Source organism: Erinaceus europaeus, chromosome 21 (assembly GCF_950295315.1).
Source record: "Erinaceus europaeus chromosome 21, mEriEur2.1, whole genome shotgun sequence".
NCBI classification, from domain to species: Eukaryota; Metazoa; Chordata; class Mammalia; order Eulipotyphla; family Erinaceidae; genus Erinaceus; species Erinaceus europaeus.
In genome coordinates, this window is record NC_080182.1 from 4,835,768 (window position 1) to 4,850,030 (window position 14,263).

Consider the following 14,263-nt stretch of genomic DNA (forward strand, 5'->3'; position numbering starts at 1 on the left):
TAAATTATAAAAAAACAGCATTATTATTAAAATAAATAAATTATAAATAGCACTTTGTATTTCTATACTTTTATTACCAAGGAGCTTATATAGTTTTATAGATTTCCTCTCCCTAACTGATTAATCTTTGTAATGTCTTGTGGTAAGGAAGAGTGTGGTAATTGCTGACACTTCAGTAGTGATTTCCTAAGTTCTAAGAGTGAGTCAGTCTAATGCAAGTCCAAGCTGGGCACATCTCTAATAATGACAAGAATCATAAAATATTTTTGAACTTGATTTTAGTTTAGCATTTCAACCGCAGTGCTACATAAATGCTTGCTACTCCATATAGACCCACTTATTAAAGATCGAACCACATGCTCCTAGTATTTAAAATAATAGCATAATGGTTATGCAAAGAGGTTGTTATGCCTGAGGCTCCCAAGTTCCAGGTTCAAACCCTATCTCCCATCACCACCATAAGCCAGAGCTGAGTAGTGCTCTGGTCTTTGTGGTGGTGTAGTGAAAAAGCTTTGACTCTCAAGCATGAGGTCCTGAGTTTGATCCCTGGCAGCACATGTGCCAGAGTGACGTCTGGTTCTTTCTCTCTCTTCCTAGCTTTCTCATAAATAAATATTTTAAAAAATAAAATTAAATTAAATTAAAAAAAATTTTTAGATATTATTTTGGGGGCTGGGCAGTGGCACACCATTACCAAGCACAAGGATCCAGGTTCAAATCCATGCTCCCCAACTGCAGGAACAATGCTTTACAAGTGATGAAGCAGTTCTACAGGTGTCTGTCTTTCTTTTTTTAAAAAATATATATTTTATTTATTTATTCCCTTTTGTTGCCCTTGTTGTTTTATTGTTGTAGTTATTACTGTTGTTGTCGTTGTTGGATAGGACAGAGAGAAATGGAGAGAGGAGGGGAAGACAGAGAGGAGGAGAGAAAGATAGACACCTGCAGACCTGCTTCACCGCCTGTGAAGGGACTCCCCTGCAGGTGGGGAAGGTGTCTGTCTTTCTGTCTCCTCCTTTGTCTCCCTCTCCCCTCTAAATTTCATCAAATAAAATAAAAGATTGGTGTAGTGCACCAAAGTAAAAGGCTCTGGGGTGGGATGGGGGAGGGTTCAGGTGCTGGATGGCAAGAGGAAAGCCTAGAGAGGGTTAAATTGCTATGTGAAAAACTGAGAAATATTACACATGTAGAAAATACTGTCTTTTACTATTGACTGTAAACCATTAATCCCCCCTGCAGGTGTGGAGCTGGGGGCTCGAACTGGGATCCTAACACTGGTCCGGTCCTTGAGCTTCCACCATGGATGTTTAACTTGTAGTGCTACCATCTGGCTTCTTTGTTAAAGTGATTTTACTTTAATGAGAGAGAAAGACACACACACACACACACACACACACACACACACACACCAGTGCACTACTCAGCTCAGCTCTGGTTTATGGTGGTGCTGGGGACTGAACTGGAACCTTAAGAGTCTCAAGTATGAAAGTCTTTTGCATTAGAATTATGCTATCTCCGTGGCCCTCAGCTGCTATCCTAAATTCACTTAGTGTAAACTGAGCACATCCGCTAAATGCTTTGCAATGACTAAGTAAATACTGGTGACTTAAATCAAGGTGTAATGCCTCAACACCTCTTAACCACTCCACTACCCTTTCACAAAGGTGACTTCAAAACTCCTACAACCTTGGATCTGGAAAGATTCAAATGAGATGAAGGGAGAGGACTGTCTCAAGTCTACATAACAACTGCCAGAACCAGTGCTACACACAAGAACTCCTGACACCAGTTTTTTAAAAAATTATTTATTCATTTATCTTTTTTTTTTTTTTTTTTAAGATTTTTTAATTTAATTATGAGAAAGATAGGAGAGAAAGAACCAGACATCACTCTGGTACATGTGCTGCTGGGGATTGAACTCAGGACCTCTTGCTTGAGAGTCCAGTGCTTTATCTACTGTGCCACCTCCTGGACCATTTATTGTTATTTCTTTTTTTTCTTTCTTTCTTTTTTTTTTTATTTTTTATTTTTCCTCCTCCAGGGTTATTGCTGGGCTCGGTGCCTGCACCATGAATCCACCGCTCCTGGAGGCCATTTTTTTTTTCCCCTTTTGTTGCCCTTGTTGTAGCTTCGTTGTGGTTATTATTATTGCCCTTGTTGACGCAATTCGTTGTTAGATAGGACAGAGAGAAATGGAGAGAGGAGGGGAAGACAGAGAAGGGGAGAGAAAGACAGACACCTGCAGACCTGCTTCACTGCCTGTGAAGCGACTCCCCTGCAGGTGGGGAGCCGGGGGCTCGAACCGGGATCCTTACACTGTTTTTTTTTTTTTTAATAAATTCACAGCAGACCTCTTAGGTCAGGCTGTGTATCTTTTTGTTGTTGTTGTTATAGTTATTCTTGTCATCATTGTTGTTGGATAGCACAGAGAGAAATGGAGAGAGGAGGGGAAGAGAAAGACAGACACTGCAGAACTGCTTCACCGTCTGAAGCGACTCTCCTGCATGTGGGGAGCAGGGGATTTGAACCAAGATCCTTACGCTGGCCCTTGCGCTTTGCACCACATGCCATTTATTATTTTTATTTAAAGGTATGGGTAGTCCCAGGTTCAGTCTCCAGTACCACCATAAACCAGAGCTGAACAGTGCTCTGCTGAAATAAATAAAATGAAAATAAATGTTTGAAAAAACATTTATAAAATAAGTGTACTGTGGTCTGGGAGGTGGCACAGTGGGTAAAAGCACTGTACTCTCAATGAGGTCCAGAGTTCAACCCCTGACAGCACATGTGCCAGAGTGATGTCTGATTCTTTCTCTCTCTCCTTTCTCATTAATAAATACATAAAATCTTTAAAAAATAAATTTGCTTATTTTAGAGAAAAGTAAAGATAGAGATCAGAACACTGCTTAGCTCCAGCTTATGGTGGTGCTGGGGGTCTGGGGATTGAATCTGGGACTTCACAGCTTCAGGCATGAAAAGGCCTTTGCATACCCATCATGCTGTATCCCCACCCCTCAGTTTTGTTATTATTTATTATTTCTCTCCCCCCACCCACTTTTGCCTCCAGGGTTATTGCCGGGCTTAGTACCTGCACTAGGAATCCACTGCTCCTGGCGGCCATGTTTCCCATTTTGCTGCCTTTGTGGTTATTGCTGCTGTTGCTGGATAGGACAGAGAAATGGAGAGAGGAGGGAAGACAGAGAGGGGGAGAAGAAGACAGACACCTGCAGACCTGCTTCACCAGTTGTGAAGTGACCCCCCCTGCAGGTGGAGAGCCGGGGGCTCGAACTGGGATCCTTATGCCGGTCCTTGTGCTTTGCTGCACCAGCACCTGGCCCCTTGCTTGCTCATTTATTTTACCAGAGCACTGCTCTGGCTTATGGTAGTGTAGGGGATTGGACCTGTGAGTTAGGCATAACCATTATGCTATCTCCCCACCCTATTATTGTTAAAGATTTATTTATGAGAGACAGTGAGAAAGAACCGGAATATCCCTCTGGTACATGCCATGCTCAGGATTGAATTTGAGACTTCAAGCTTCAGAGTCCAAGGGTATAACCACTGTGCCACTTCTCATGCTGCTTCACTCCAGTTTTAACACCTTAACAGATTCGTGCACTTGACCTCAAAGGCTAGTCAGTAAGCGAATATACTCTATGTAATATATACATATTAGCCAACAGAGTAATAAGCTTATGGAGCTTACTACAAGCTTATAGTGATCTCAGGGCTTCCTTTTAGTTTTGTTTAGACCAGAACACCACTCTGCTCTGCCATATACCTGATGAGCTGGACAGAGCCTGGGACCTCTCCCATGCAAGTCCTGTGCCCTACCACTGCTCCATCTCCTCTTCCAGGACTCTCCCATTTCTTTTTTTATTTATAAAATAAAAAATATCGGCAATACCCTAGGGAAGGAGAAGCACAATTGGGCAGGGGTAGATAGCATAATGGTTGTGCAAAGAGACTGATGCCTGGGGCTCCAATGTCCCAGGTTCAATCCCCTGCACCACCATAAACCAGAGCTGAGCCGTGTTCCGGTTAAAAAAAAAAAAAAAAAAAAAGAGGCGCACAATTCCACACCACTTCCATATCCCATCCCTGGGCTCTCCCATTTAAAAACTGCATTTTTCATTGTAAAAATTTGTCAATTGACTCTCCCATCGTAGAAACTGAACCAAAAATGGGGCCGAGACTTCCCGAGTATTTTAGTCCACACAGAACCCAAATTGGCTTCATCTTGACAGCGCACCTGGGACTATGAAAACCGTCTCTCGGGCTGGGGAGACAGCATAATGGCTCCGCAAAAGCCTTTCAAGCCTGAGGCCCTGAGGTCCCAGGTTCAATCCCCAGCGCCACAACAGGTAGGCCAGAACTGAGCAGTGTTCTGGTCTCTCTCTCTCTCTCTCAGTATCTTTCCCTCCGTAGCTACTCTTTCTCATGAAGATAAATAAAAATAGCTTTAAAAAAGAAAGAAAGGAAGGAAACCCTCTCTCTAGCACAAGGTGCCGTCCGCGCCGAGGCCCCAGTGTGCAGACGCCCCGCTCCCCCCAGCGTGGGCTCTGCGCTCCGGTCGGGCCCCGGGAGTCGGGTCCGGGCTCCGTTCCCGGGGCTTCCCGCGCCGCAGCCTCCCCCGACCCCGCGCACCGCCGGCCCGGGACGACCGAGCAGGGCCCGCGAGGGCCGGGCCTCAGCGCCCGGCGGGAAAGGCCTCGCGCGCGGCATGGCGGGAGAGGCGGCGGCGCGCGGGGGAGGGCCGGTCCTCCTCCGCGGGCGGCTCTGATTGGACGGTTGCGCGCCTCGCGCCGATTGGCCGCGTGGGCGAGGCGGAGGCGAGTCGTGCGCAGCGGCGTGTGAGGGGCCGTGTGCAGACCCGCGTGTGGCGCAGGCAGGGACCCTGAAGAGAAACAGCCGCTGCCTGACGAGCCGCCTTCTTCGGCCTTTGCGTCCGAGTCGCCGCCGTCGCGGGCCCGCTCAGACGCCGGAGGTGAGGGCCGGGGCCGGGGAGTGGGTGGTGGAGGTGACTCACCGGGCTCGGCCGAGTCGGGCGCGGAGGGCAGGGAGCGCTGGGGCGGTGATGGCGGCCGCCTTCCGGCCTGCTCGGCCGCTGCGTCAGGCGGGAAGCCCTCCCGGGAGTCCGCCCCGGTCGCCCTCGCCTCCGGGGGCCGGGCCTGCGGCCGTCGTGCCGGGGGGAGCCGAGCCGCCGCCGCGGGGCCTCAGCCGGAGCCTCAGCCGGCGCCTCAGCCGGAGCCAGGCCGCGGCCTCCCTGAGGACGAGGCCCAGCCCCTGCGCCCTTGGGACCGAGGCCCCGGGCGGCGGGAACTTGTGGGGGCGGCGGGGCCGGGGGCCGGGCGCGGGCGGGCCACGTGCGGGGAGAGGGGCCGCGCTCGCTTCAGAAAGGGCTCGAGGCGGCGGCCTTGCGTCTGGGGGAGCGGGGCCGAGGCCCCCGGCCCGGACGGCGCCCCGACTCTTGGGCTTTTTGTCGTCATTCAAACGCCCTCAAGTTACTCGGCTGACGGGGCGGCGGCGGCGGTGGCGGTGGCGGCGCGGAGAGGGCCGCTCTCCCAGAGCCCGCGCTGCTTCTTTAAGTTCGGGGAGCCGAGAAAAGAGAAAAGAAAAAGAAAAAAAAAAAAAACCCGGCGGCAGCGCTCCGGAGTCGCAGCGGCCGCGGCCCTTGGCAGCGCTTGTTGGGTCGGTGAGCGGCTGCGCCTCCGCCGGCAGAGCAACATGGCGGGGGGGTTAGGCCGCCTCTCCCGGCCGCCCGCCGACCGCATGTCCGGGCCCGGGTCTCTGAGGGGCGGGTTTCCGGCGACCGTGAGACTGGATCCGATTTTTTTTTTTTTTTAAAAAACAGGTGAAGGAGGATTCTCTCACCTCCTGCTTATCTCACCCTCTGACGCAAGTTGTGTTTTTTTTTTTTTTTTTTTGTTTTTTTTTTTTTAAGAAAAAGGCTTTCCACATTTCCTTTTGACCCATTTTTGGAAACTTCCCGCACCGGCAAGTTAACTTTAAATGAAGTAACTTGAAGGCTTTGAGAGTTTTATAAAGATGAGTGGGAGAAGATTGCTCCCTCTTGGGGTATTTCTCCCCCTGCAAAGCAGCCTTTTCACATGCGGTCGTCAGCGGAGAGAAACGGCTCCCTCGCCGGCGTTAAGTGCTAGGCTGCTGGCGGCTCACGCAGACACCGAAGAAATGCCGCCGACTTGGCTTCAGGCCGCTGTTAGCTCGTTGAGTCGGATTCTTGCCTCCGAGGGCCGAGTCAAGGAGCCCCCCGCCCCAGTGACAGCTCCTGACGACAGTTTGCAGCTAACAGTATGTGATTGTGCACTCAGCTACTTATGTCACGCTGGAAACTTGGTTGGCAACCAGAGGCCTGCATTCCTTTCCACACTGGTCACCAGCAGCAGCAGCGGCGGGTTACAGACAAGTGGGTAGTCTCACGAGTGCTTAGATTCAAATCTGGAGACGACATATTAGCACTAGAGAGCTGCATCGGGCGCAGAAGGGTGTCTTTGAGGTATTACAGTGGGGTTTCTGATACAGCTTTATGACCTTTTTTTATCTCAAAAGTCATGAAATAGGTGGTATGAGTAGCAGAGTGGTGGTAAAGTAGCAAAGTTTGTGTTTTAGAACAGTAGAACCGCAGTGAATGGGAAGAATTAGTTACTGGCTAGATGTTTGATCACTGGGGTTAGCTCTACTTTTTTGTGCGAGTTAAAAAGTTGGCTTCTTTCCTCTTAGCCTCCTGACAGTAAATGGAGAGCCAGATGAATGATGCCAAGGCATCCCAGCCTGCTGTGTGGAACGCTTTTTCCTTTTCCGTAGTCTCGCTGAATAGAAGTGTTCCTGGCAGTGTCCAGCGCTGCTGCGGTAAAGGCCCGAGAGTCCCGGACACTGCACCATTTTTATGTCGGCGGGGAAAAAAAAAACCCTGGAATAGTAAATGAATCTCTGGTCACCAGAATTCAATCCTATTGATCAGGGATAATTTGTGACCACCTGGAATGACTAACTCAAGGGGGGAGGGTATTAACTAGTGAACCAGGTGCCAGTCTTTTGGGTTTGGCGACTCGCAAAGTCTTGCTTGGAGGTTAAAGTCTTGCTTGGAGGTTAGGAATATAGTTATTTTTATTTAACTAAAGAGAAGTTCGGAACAAATACTTTTAAATTAAAAACTGAATTAACAGTGCTTTATATGATCATTTGCTCTCATAGTAGTATTTAGTAATTATAGTAAAACTTCTCACACTTCTTGAGTCTGGGAAATTAATATTTTTATGAGAGAGATATTGAAAATAGACTAGAGCACTGCTCAGCTCTGCCTTATGGTGATTCTGGGGCTTGAACCTGGGACCTTGGAGCCTCAGGCATCATGAGAGTCTTGGCACAACCATTATGCTGTCTCCTCAGCCCGGCTGTAATATTTTTGAAGCAGGGAGTGAGTTTTTGTATACTTTAACAGTAGCATTATGCCCTTGAAAAGCCTTATTCTAGAACTTTCTAGTCATGTGGTTTTTTGGCAAGTCACTGACTGGTCTTAGATCTTCAGTTTCCTCATCAGTAAAATAGGCATAAGGATGCATCGGGGCTCTAAACATTATAGTAGGTTTATTGACTATTTGACTCATAGATACTTAGTTCTTAATTAAAACCTTTCATGGTTATCAGGGCCCACAGACAAGGGTGTGAGTAACCAAGGTTATGCAGTAAAAAGGCACGAACCAGGATAAGAACACAGAATTTTCCCCACTGTTGGAGTTATCCATTATTCCAACCAGAATGCAATGTAACTTTTTACTGTGTACGGACACTAATGAAGCATGAGTGAGTCCCTTTCCGGGCACAAAATCTATCATCTGGTTGCATTTAAATCAACAGTGCAAATAAATCAGGGATAGCCACAGGCCTGGAGGAAACAAGTCAATAGAGGTGCACCAGATAGGAGCATATGATTGTTGGGGGGACAGAAGACTTGGATTCCTATCATACTTCCCCCTCTAACTTGATTGTTGCTGTGTATATTTGTCTTTACTGGCCTAGAGCATTGCTCAGCTCTGGCTTGTGTCTGGTGGATTGCGAGGCTGGTGCTTAACTAGCTGAGGTCCACCACCACTGCGTTTCTTTCTTTAATGATTGTTTTATCAGAGAGGCCAGGGATCAAACCCGGCGCATGTAGGTCCTGCACTCTACCACCAGGCCTCTTCCCTGGTCATTCAGTAAGTAACTTGGAATAACAGCACCTTAGGCCCTGACTGGTCTGGATTAGTTTTGTGCATGTGACACTTTCATTCAACAATTACCCCTCCTAGCCCCTTCCCTAAAAGCAGTCAAATGCTGAATTTTTTACAACTGCTACTAAGAGAACATGTGGGTGGTTGTGACTCATTGATGAATCACTTGGTTTTTGCCATCAATGAATGATAAAAAGCAATATGTTAGTGTCATCAAACATTAAAAAAAACGTTTTTTTAATTCTTTATTGGGGAATTAATGTTTTACATTCAACAGTAAATACAATAGTTGTAGGTTTTTTTTTTTTTTTTTTTTTTACCAGAGCACTGTTCACCTCTGGCTTATGGTGGTGTCAGGGATTGAACCTGGGACTTTGAAGCCTCAGGCATGAGAGTCTGTTTGCATAACCATTATGCTATCTACCCTCCACCCACATTCTGGGTCTTAATAGGAAGAATTCTGGTTTGGGAGATTTGGTCAGATTCTTCTATAGAGTTGGCATCTGAACTGGGCCCTTGAAGGTTGGAAAAGATGTGACAGGTGGACATAACCCATGACCAAGGTGATACAGCCAAATTCCAGCCAAGAGCGTTCCCAGGAAGCTCTGTCTCTTGTTTAAGGACTTTACTAAGGAGTGCCCTGGAATTCTGTAAAGATCTTTTAACTACTTTTGTCCAAAAGGGAGTGGGCATTTTGAAAACATAGCGGGACTCTATGTTGGTTAAATATAATGAGAAATTTATCTGGGTGAAAGTATAGGTGGTTGGCTGTCCTTTAAAAATGAAAAAAAAAAAGTCTGCGGTAATATAAGCCTGGAGTACAGCTTCACCTTTCATATATAAGCTCCAGTCTACCAGAATTGTGACATGGGGGGGTGCCTCTTAAATATTCCCTTCTAATGATAGGGTGATATTAATGAAATAGTTCATTTCTTCTTTTTTTTTTGAGAGAGAGAGACATGCAGAGAAACACCAGAGCACTATTCAGCTCTGGTTTATGGTGGTGGCAGTGTGGGGTTGAACCTGGGACTTTTTTGGAGCCTCAGGCAGGAGTCTCTGCATAACCATTATGCTATCTCTGCCCAATATTTCTTTTCCATTTAAGATCTAGTTAGTATTTCCGAACCTTTATTTCAGCAAACAATTATATGACAGTAAGGTTTGTGGATAAATAAATGTAAAACTTTTTTTTTTTTAAAGTGGAGCAGTGTTTAGCCCTGGCTTGTAAAGTGTTGAATTTGGGATTTCAGAGCCTCAGGCTTGAGTCAGTTAGCATAACCATTATGCTGTCCACCCCCCCAGCCACATCAAACACTTGGTTAGGGGGGGAGACTGCATAATAGTTATGCAAAGGATTCTTCATGCCTGAGGCTCCAAAGTCCCAGGATTGATCCCAACCACCATTAAGCATAGTTGAGAAGTGCTCCCAGTAAAAGCACATAGTTATACAATATTTTACTTATTTATGATAAAGGAGAGAAAGAACCGGACATCACTGTACTGCATGTGCTACCAAAGATACCTCATGCTTGAAAGTCTAATGCTTTATCCACTGCCACCTCCAGGACCACCAATGCTTTTCATTTTTTTCCCCTACTGATGGAAGATGGGGGAGGAGAGACACTTGAAGTGTTTGACCCAGGTCTGAGCCCTGTTGCTCTGGGGGAGGGAACCTTCAGTGCTGTGTTGTTTCAGAACAGTGAAGCTTTGGTGATGATGAATCAATCTGCAGGACAAGTCTTAGCAGGTGTGAAGAATAAAAATTATGTGGAAAAATTACATTTTTAAGTTTCCATACGCTGTAATTGTATAATATTGAAGTGCCTGAGAACATAGTTTGATTCTCTAGCCGTTATGTTGGCTGGATACCCCTCATCCTCGTAATTATAAAAATGTATTTAAAGATGGGAAAGCTATTCAGATGGCATAACACTGTCGTTTTTTATGTTTTGAAGATCTAACTGCAGCCATGAGCAGCAACGAGTGTTTCAAGTGTGGACGATCTGGCCACTGGGCCCGCGAGTGCCCCACTGGTGGAGGCCGTGGTCGTGGAATGAGAAGCCGTGGCAGAGGTGGTTTTACCTCGGATAGAGGTATTTCTGTCGCGGAAAGTTTTTGATGTACCTAGATATTCATTAGTATGAAGACTGATCTAATTAGCCTAATTCTTTGTTTCTACTCAAAATAGGTTTCCAGTTTGTTTCCTCGTCTCTTCCAGACATCTGTTATCGCTGTGGTGAGTCTGGTCATCTTGCCAAGGATTGTGATCTTCAGGAGGATGGTAAATATTAAATACTTTTCAGATCCCTTTAGAATGTGGGGCGGTGAACGTGCATTACTGCATCTAACATTAGAAAATAAACTCTTCAGTTTGGAGCTTTGTGCTTTATGCTAAATTTTTGATAGACAAGCAGAAAGAAATGGACTGGGAAGGCGGTTCCGGAAGCTCTGGTTCGCCATTGCTTGAACTTGAGTCTTCGCACAGCACATTGTAACACGAGCTCTACCAGGCATGCCACCCAGCACCTGGTCATAAGACTCATTAATGAAAGAGCAGAGAGAACCAGAGCATCAGCCTGACACAAGCGGTGTGAGGGTTGAACTGCACCACCTCCAAGGCCACTACTGTGTGCTTTAACTCATAGCAGCACTTTATAAAGGTTTTATAGTCTTGGTCTGCTTCTTTTCCTTATTGTTGAAGCCTGCTATAACTGCGGTAGAGGTGGCCACATTGCCAAGGACTGCAAGGAGCCCAAGAGAGAGCGAGAGCAGTGCTGCTACAACTGTGGCAAACCAGGCCATCTGGCTCGTGACTGTGACCATGCGGATGAGCAGAAGTGCTATTCTTGTGGAGAGTTTGGACACATTCAAAAAGACTGCACCAAAGTGAAGTGCTATAGGTAAGCTGGTAGAATGTTGCTGGGGGAAAGTTCATTGCAGAGAGCCTTCTAAAGATGCACTAACTATAAATGGGAAGTGTCTAATTTTTTAAAAATGGGACACAGCGGAAGTTGACTTAGAGGGAGAGACCACAGTGCCAGAGCTTTCTTTAGTGCCCATGTAGTGTTGGGGGTCAGACCTAGCTCATGGTGAATGTCCTATCACTTCAGCTCTCTCTCCGACCCCAAGACAGGACATCTTAACCAACATTGACTGGTTTGTTTTGGTGAAAATGTTTGTGCTTGGGCTGCTTATAAGAATCTTTGTCACATAAATTCTTCCAGGTACTTTTAGTTCAGGGTTAGATAAAACATACTATACTGTTAATTTTTTTCGTTCTACGATGTGGCTTTAGCAAACAGTTGGGTGTTTAACCGCTTTTATTTCATTTTAGGTGTGGCGAAACTGGTCATGTAGCCATCAACTGCAGCAAGACAAGTGAAGTCAACTGTTACCGCTGTGGCGAGTCAGGGCATCTTGCACGGGAATGCACGATTGAGGCCACAGCTTAATTATTTTCCTTTGTCGCCCCTCCTTTTTCTGATTGATGGTTGTATTATTTTCTCTGAATCCTCTTCACTGGCCAAAGATTGGCAGATAGAGGCTACTCCCAGGCCAGTGAGCTTTACTTGCCGTGTAAAAGGAGGAAAGGGGTGGAAAAAAAAAAATCGATTTTCTGCATTTAACTACAAAAAAAAAAGTTTATGTTTAGTTTGGTAGAGGTGTTATGTATAATGCTTTGTTAAAGAACCCCCTTTCCGCGCCACTGGTGAATAGGGACTGATAAATGGGAAGAGTTAAATCAGATCAGTAAGCCCGATTGGGGTTTCTTGAATATGTTCCCATGTAGGAGGTAAAACCAATTCTGGAAGTGTCTATGAGCTTCCGTAAGTAACTTTAATTTTAGCATAATGATGGCCTTGGATTATCTGACCTCAGTAGCTACTAAATGACATCAAGTAACATCTGTATCAGGCCGTACATAGAACATACAGTTGAGTGGGAGTAAACAAAATAAAAAAGCAAACAAGTTAATGGCTGTCTGAGAAAAAATGGAATTAAAGCCAAACAGAAACATCTCCATCCTAGCACTGATGCTGGATATACAGATGGTGATAGCAAAAGTTTCGAACACATTTTTTTTCAAAGACTAAATCTAAAACCCAGAGTAAACATCTATGCTCAGAGTTAGCATAATTTGGAGTTATTCAGGAATTGCTGAGATGCATTTTCACAGAAATCAAGATGTTATTTTTGTATACTATATCACTTAGACAACTGTGTTTCATTTGCTGTAATCAGTTTTTAAAGTCAGATGGAAAAAAGCAACGGAAGTCCTAGAAAATAGCAGTGTAATTTTAAACTATCCAATAAAGCTGGAGGAGGAAGGGGAATTTGACTAAAGTTCTTTCTTGTTTGAAATTTTCATTACTGTACATAGTGCAAAATGCCATATTAAAGAGGGGAATGTGGAGGACCGAAAGCTGGACATTTGGACTTTTCTTTTTGTCCTGATTTTAATATTGAAGAGATCGCTGATAAAGAGAAGCATAGGTTTTACTTTCTCAAGTTATCTTTCCCATCCAATGTTGTATCCTTTGTCTTCTTCCTATCCTTGTTACTCCTTCATATGGCCATGTCGTTCTTCACTCTGGGTGTGTTGTGAGCTTTTCACTGTCCACCTAGAGGCTAGTCAGTCTGATTCAGTGTAAGTTTGAGTATGAAATCAACATAAGGGCTTTCCTAGGGAATTTCCTTTTGAATATGACTAAAGATTGGGGCTGGGGAATATCCATCCACATGAGGTTAATTTCCTCCAAGTTAAGTTGAGGAAAACAACTTCGTTTTTCAAAAAAAAAAAAATCATTGCTGCATAAGTACCCAGCAGCCTTTTTATTTACACATTTTTTGGAATCCTATGCAACATGGCCACTTATGCTCATTACCTTTATGTTGCAACCTGAAGTTTTGGGAATCATTTCCTCCCATAAGTGGATGATTTTGCCAAATGAGGTGGATTTGGGTGTAAGCATCTTTTGCTGTCTAGGAGATAGGGCCTCCTTGTACAGTTTGCTATGGTTCCCATTTAGCAAGCTGGCTTATCAAAAAGGTCAAGCAAGGATTTTTCATGCAGCGAGTTGAAGATAGAGGAAAGTGAAAGCACTCCAGTGATAAAATTTGGTCTTGCTATTACCCCTGCAAGGTGATTTTGGTTTTTTTTGCCTCCAGGGTTATTGCTGGGGCTAACCCCCCCCCCCCGAGTTTTATATACAGTGCCAAGGAACAAAAAAAGGTCTGACAATGTGTGCATTACTGATGAACCACCTCCCCAATCTAATTTTTAGTGAAGGAGAAACACCAAAGTGCACTATTCCACAATTTCAAAACCAAAGTGATTTTGCTTGCTGTTCCCATGTGGTGCAGACATCTTTGTGACTAGCATACAGATCATCCTGGGCTTTCTGATAATGTGTTTGTTTTTTTGTTGTTGTTGTTTAAGACTTTATTAATAGAGCACCAGACATCACTCTGGTACATGTGCTGTTGGGGATTGAGAACTGGGGATCTTAATGCTTGAGAGTCGATGCTCTAACCACCACTTCATGGACTGCTGACATAGGATTTCTGTTGAAATTGTTTTTGTCTATTTTTTATTTTTCTTGGGTCTAGGACTGCTGGCATTTCCCTCACAGTGAATGCACTCATATTCCCGTACTCAAAATACCCCGATGATACCAAGTAGGTGCATGCTGATTTCTGAATTGAATTGCCTGTGTTCAGACACGTACTTCTCAGTGCTTCCAGGTTGCGTGCCACTGAAGAGGAATACTTTGTTGTGTTGCTCTGAAGTAGACCTGGTTCAACCAGTTCTGCAACACTTGCAGGGTATGGCCACTAGCTGTAAAGCCTTTGCAAGGCAACAGATGGTCAGCTGTGAAATGCAAGGAGGTGTAGTAGTAGAAAACTGCAGAAGAGCCCAGACTGCAAAAGTTTTATTGACATGAGAGGATCAGCATCACCAGCATATGTAAAAAATAAGTCTAAAGTTCTAGCTACTGTCACCTGTGCAGCTAAAAGTTACGCCACACCAC

The 14,263-nt window shown here is 45.3% G+C and overlaps 1 protein-coding gene across 4 annotated transcripts; it reads left to right on the top strand.

Annotated features, from left to right (window-relative positions):
• Positions 1-4,820: 4,820 nt before the first annotated feature.
• CNBP (CCHC-type zinc finger nucleic acid binding protein) lies at positions 4,821-12,565 on the top strand. Of its 4 annotated transcripts, none has more exons than XM_060180309.1 (5): positions 4,821-4,987; positions 10,187-10,303; positions 10,420-10,510; positions 10,928-11,131; positions 11,566-12,565. In XM_060180309.1, the coding sequence occupies exons 2-5, from the start codon at positions 10,201-10,203 to the stop codon at positions 11,681-11,683; spliced, it is 516 nt and encodes a 171-aa protein (XP_060036292.1). In that variant the 5' UTR covers positions 4,821-4,987; positions 10,187-10,200; the 3' UTR covers positions 11,684-12,565. The 4 variants fall into 4 exon arrangements, with proteins under 4 accessions (XP_060036292.1, XP_007531689.1, XP_060036290.1 ...); XM_007531627.3 differs by having other exon boundaries at positions 4,823-4,987; positions 10,420-10,512; positions 10,933-11,131; XM_060180307.1 differs by having other exon boundaries at positions 4,827-4,987; positions 10,187-10,324.
• Positions 12,566-14,263: the final 1,698 nt, after the last annotated feature.

Excerpts from the sequence above, each read along its gene's own strand:
- CNBP (XM_060180307.1), top strand. The coding sequence starts at position 10,201 with ATGAGCAGCAACGAGTGTTTCAAGTGTGGACGATCTGGCCACTGGGCC. Across the intron at positions 10,325-10,419 it reads TGGTTTTACCTCGGATAGAG|GTTTCCAGTTTGTTTCCTCG; the intron begins GTATTTCTGTCG and ends TACTCAAAATAG. Across the intron at positions 10,511-10,927 it reads GATTGTGATCTTCAGGAGGA|TGAAGCCTGCTATAACTGCG; the intron begins TGGTAAATATTA and ends TTTCCTTATTGT.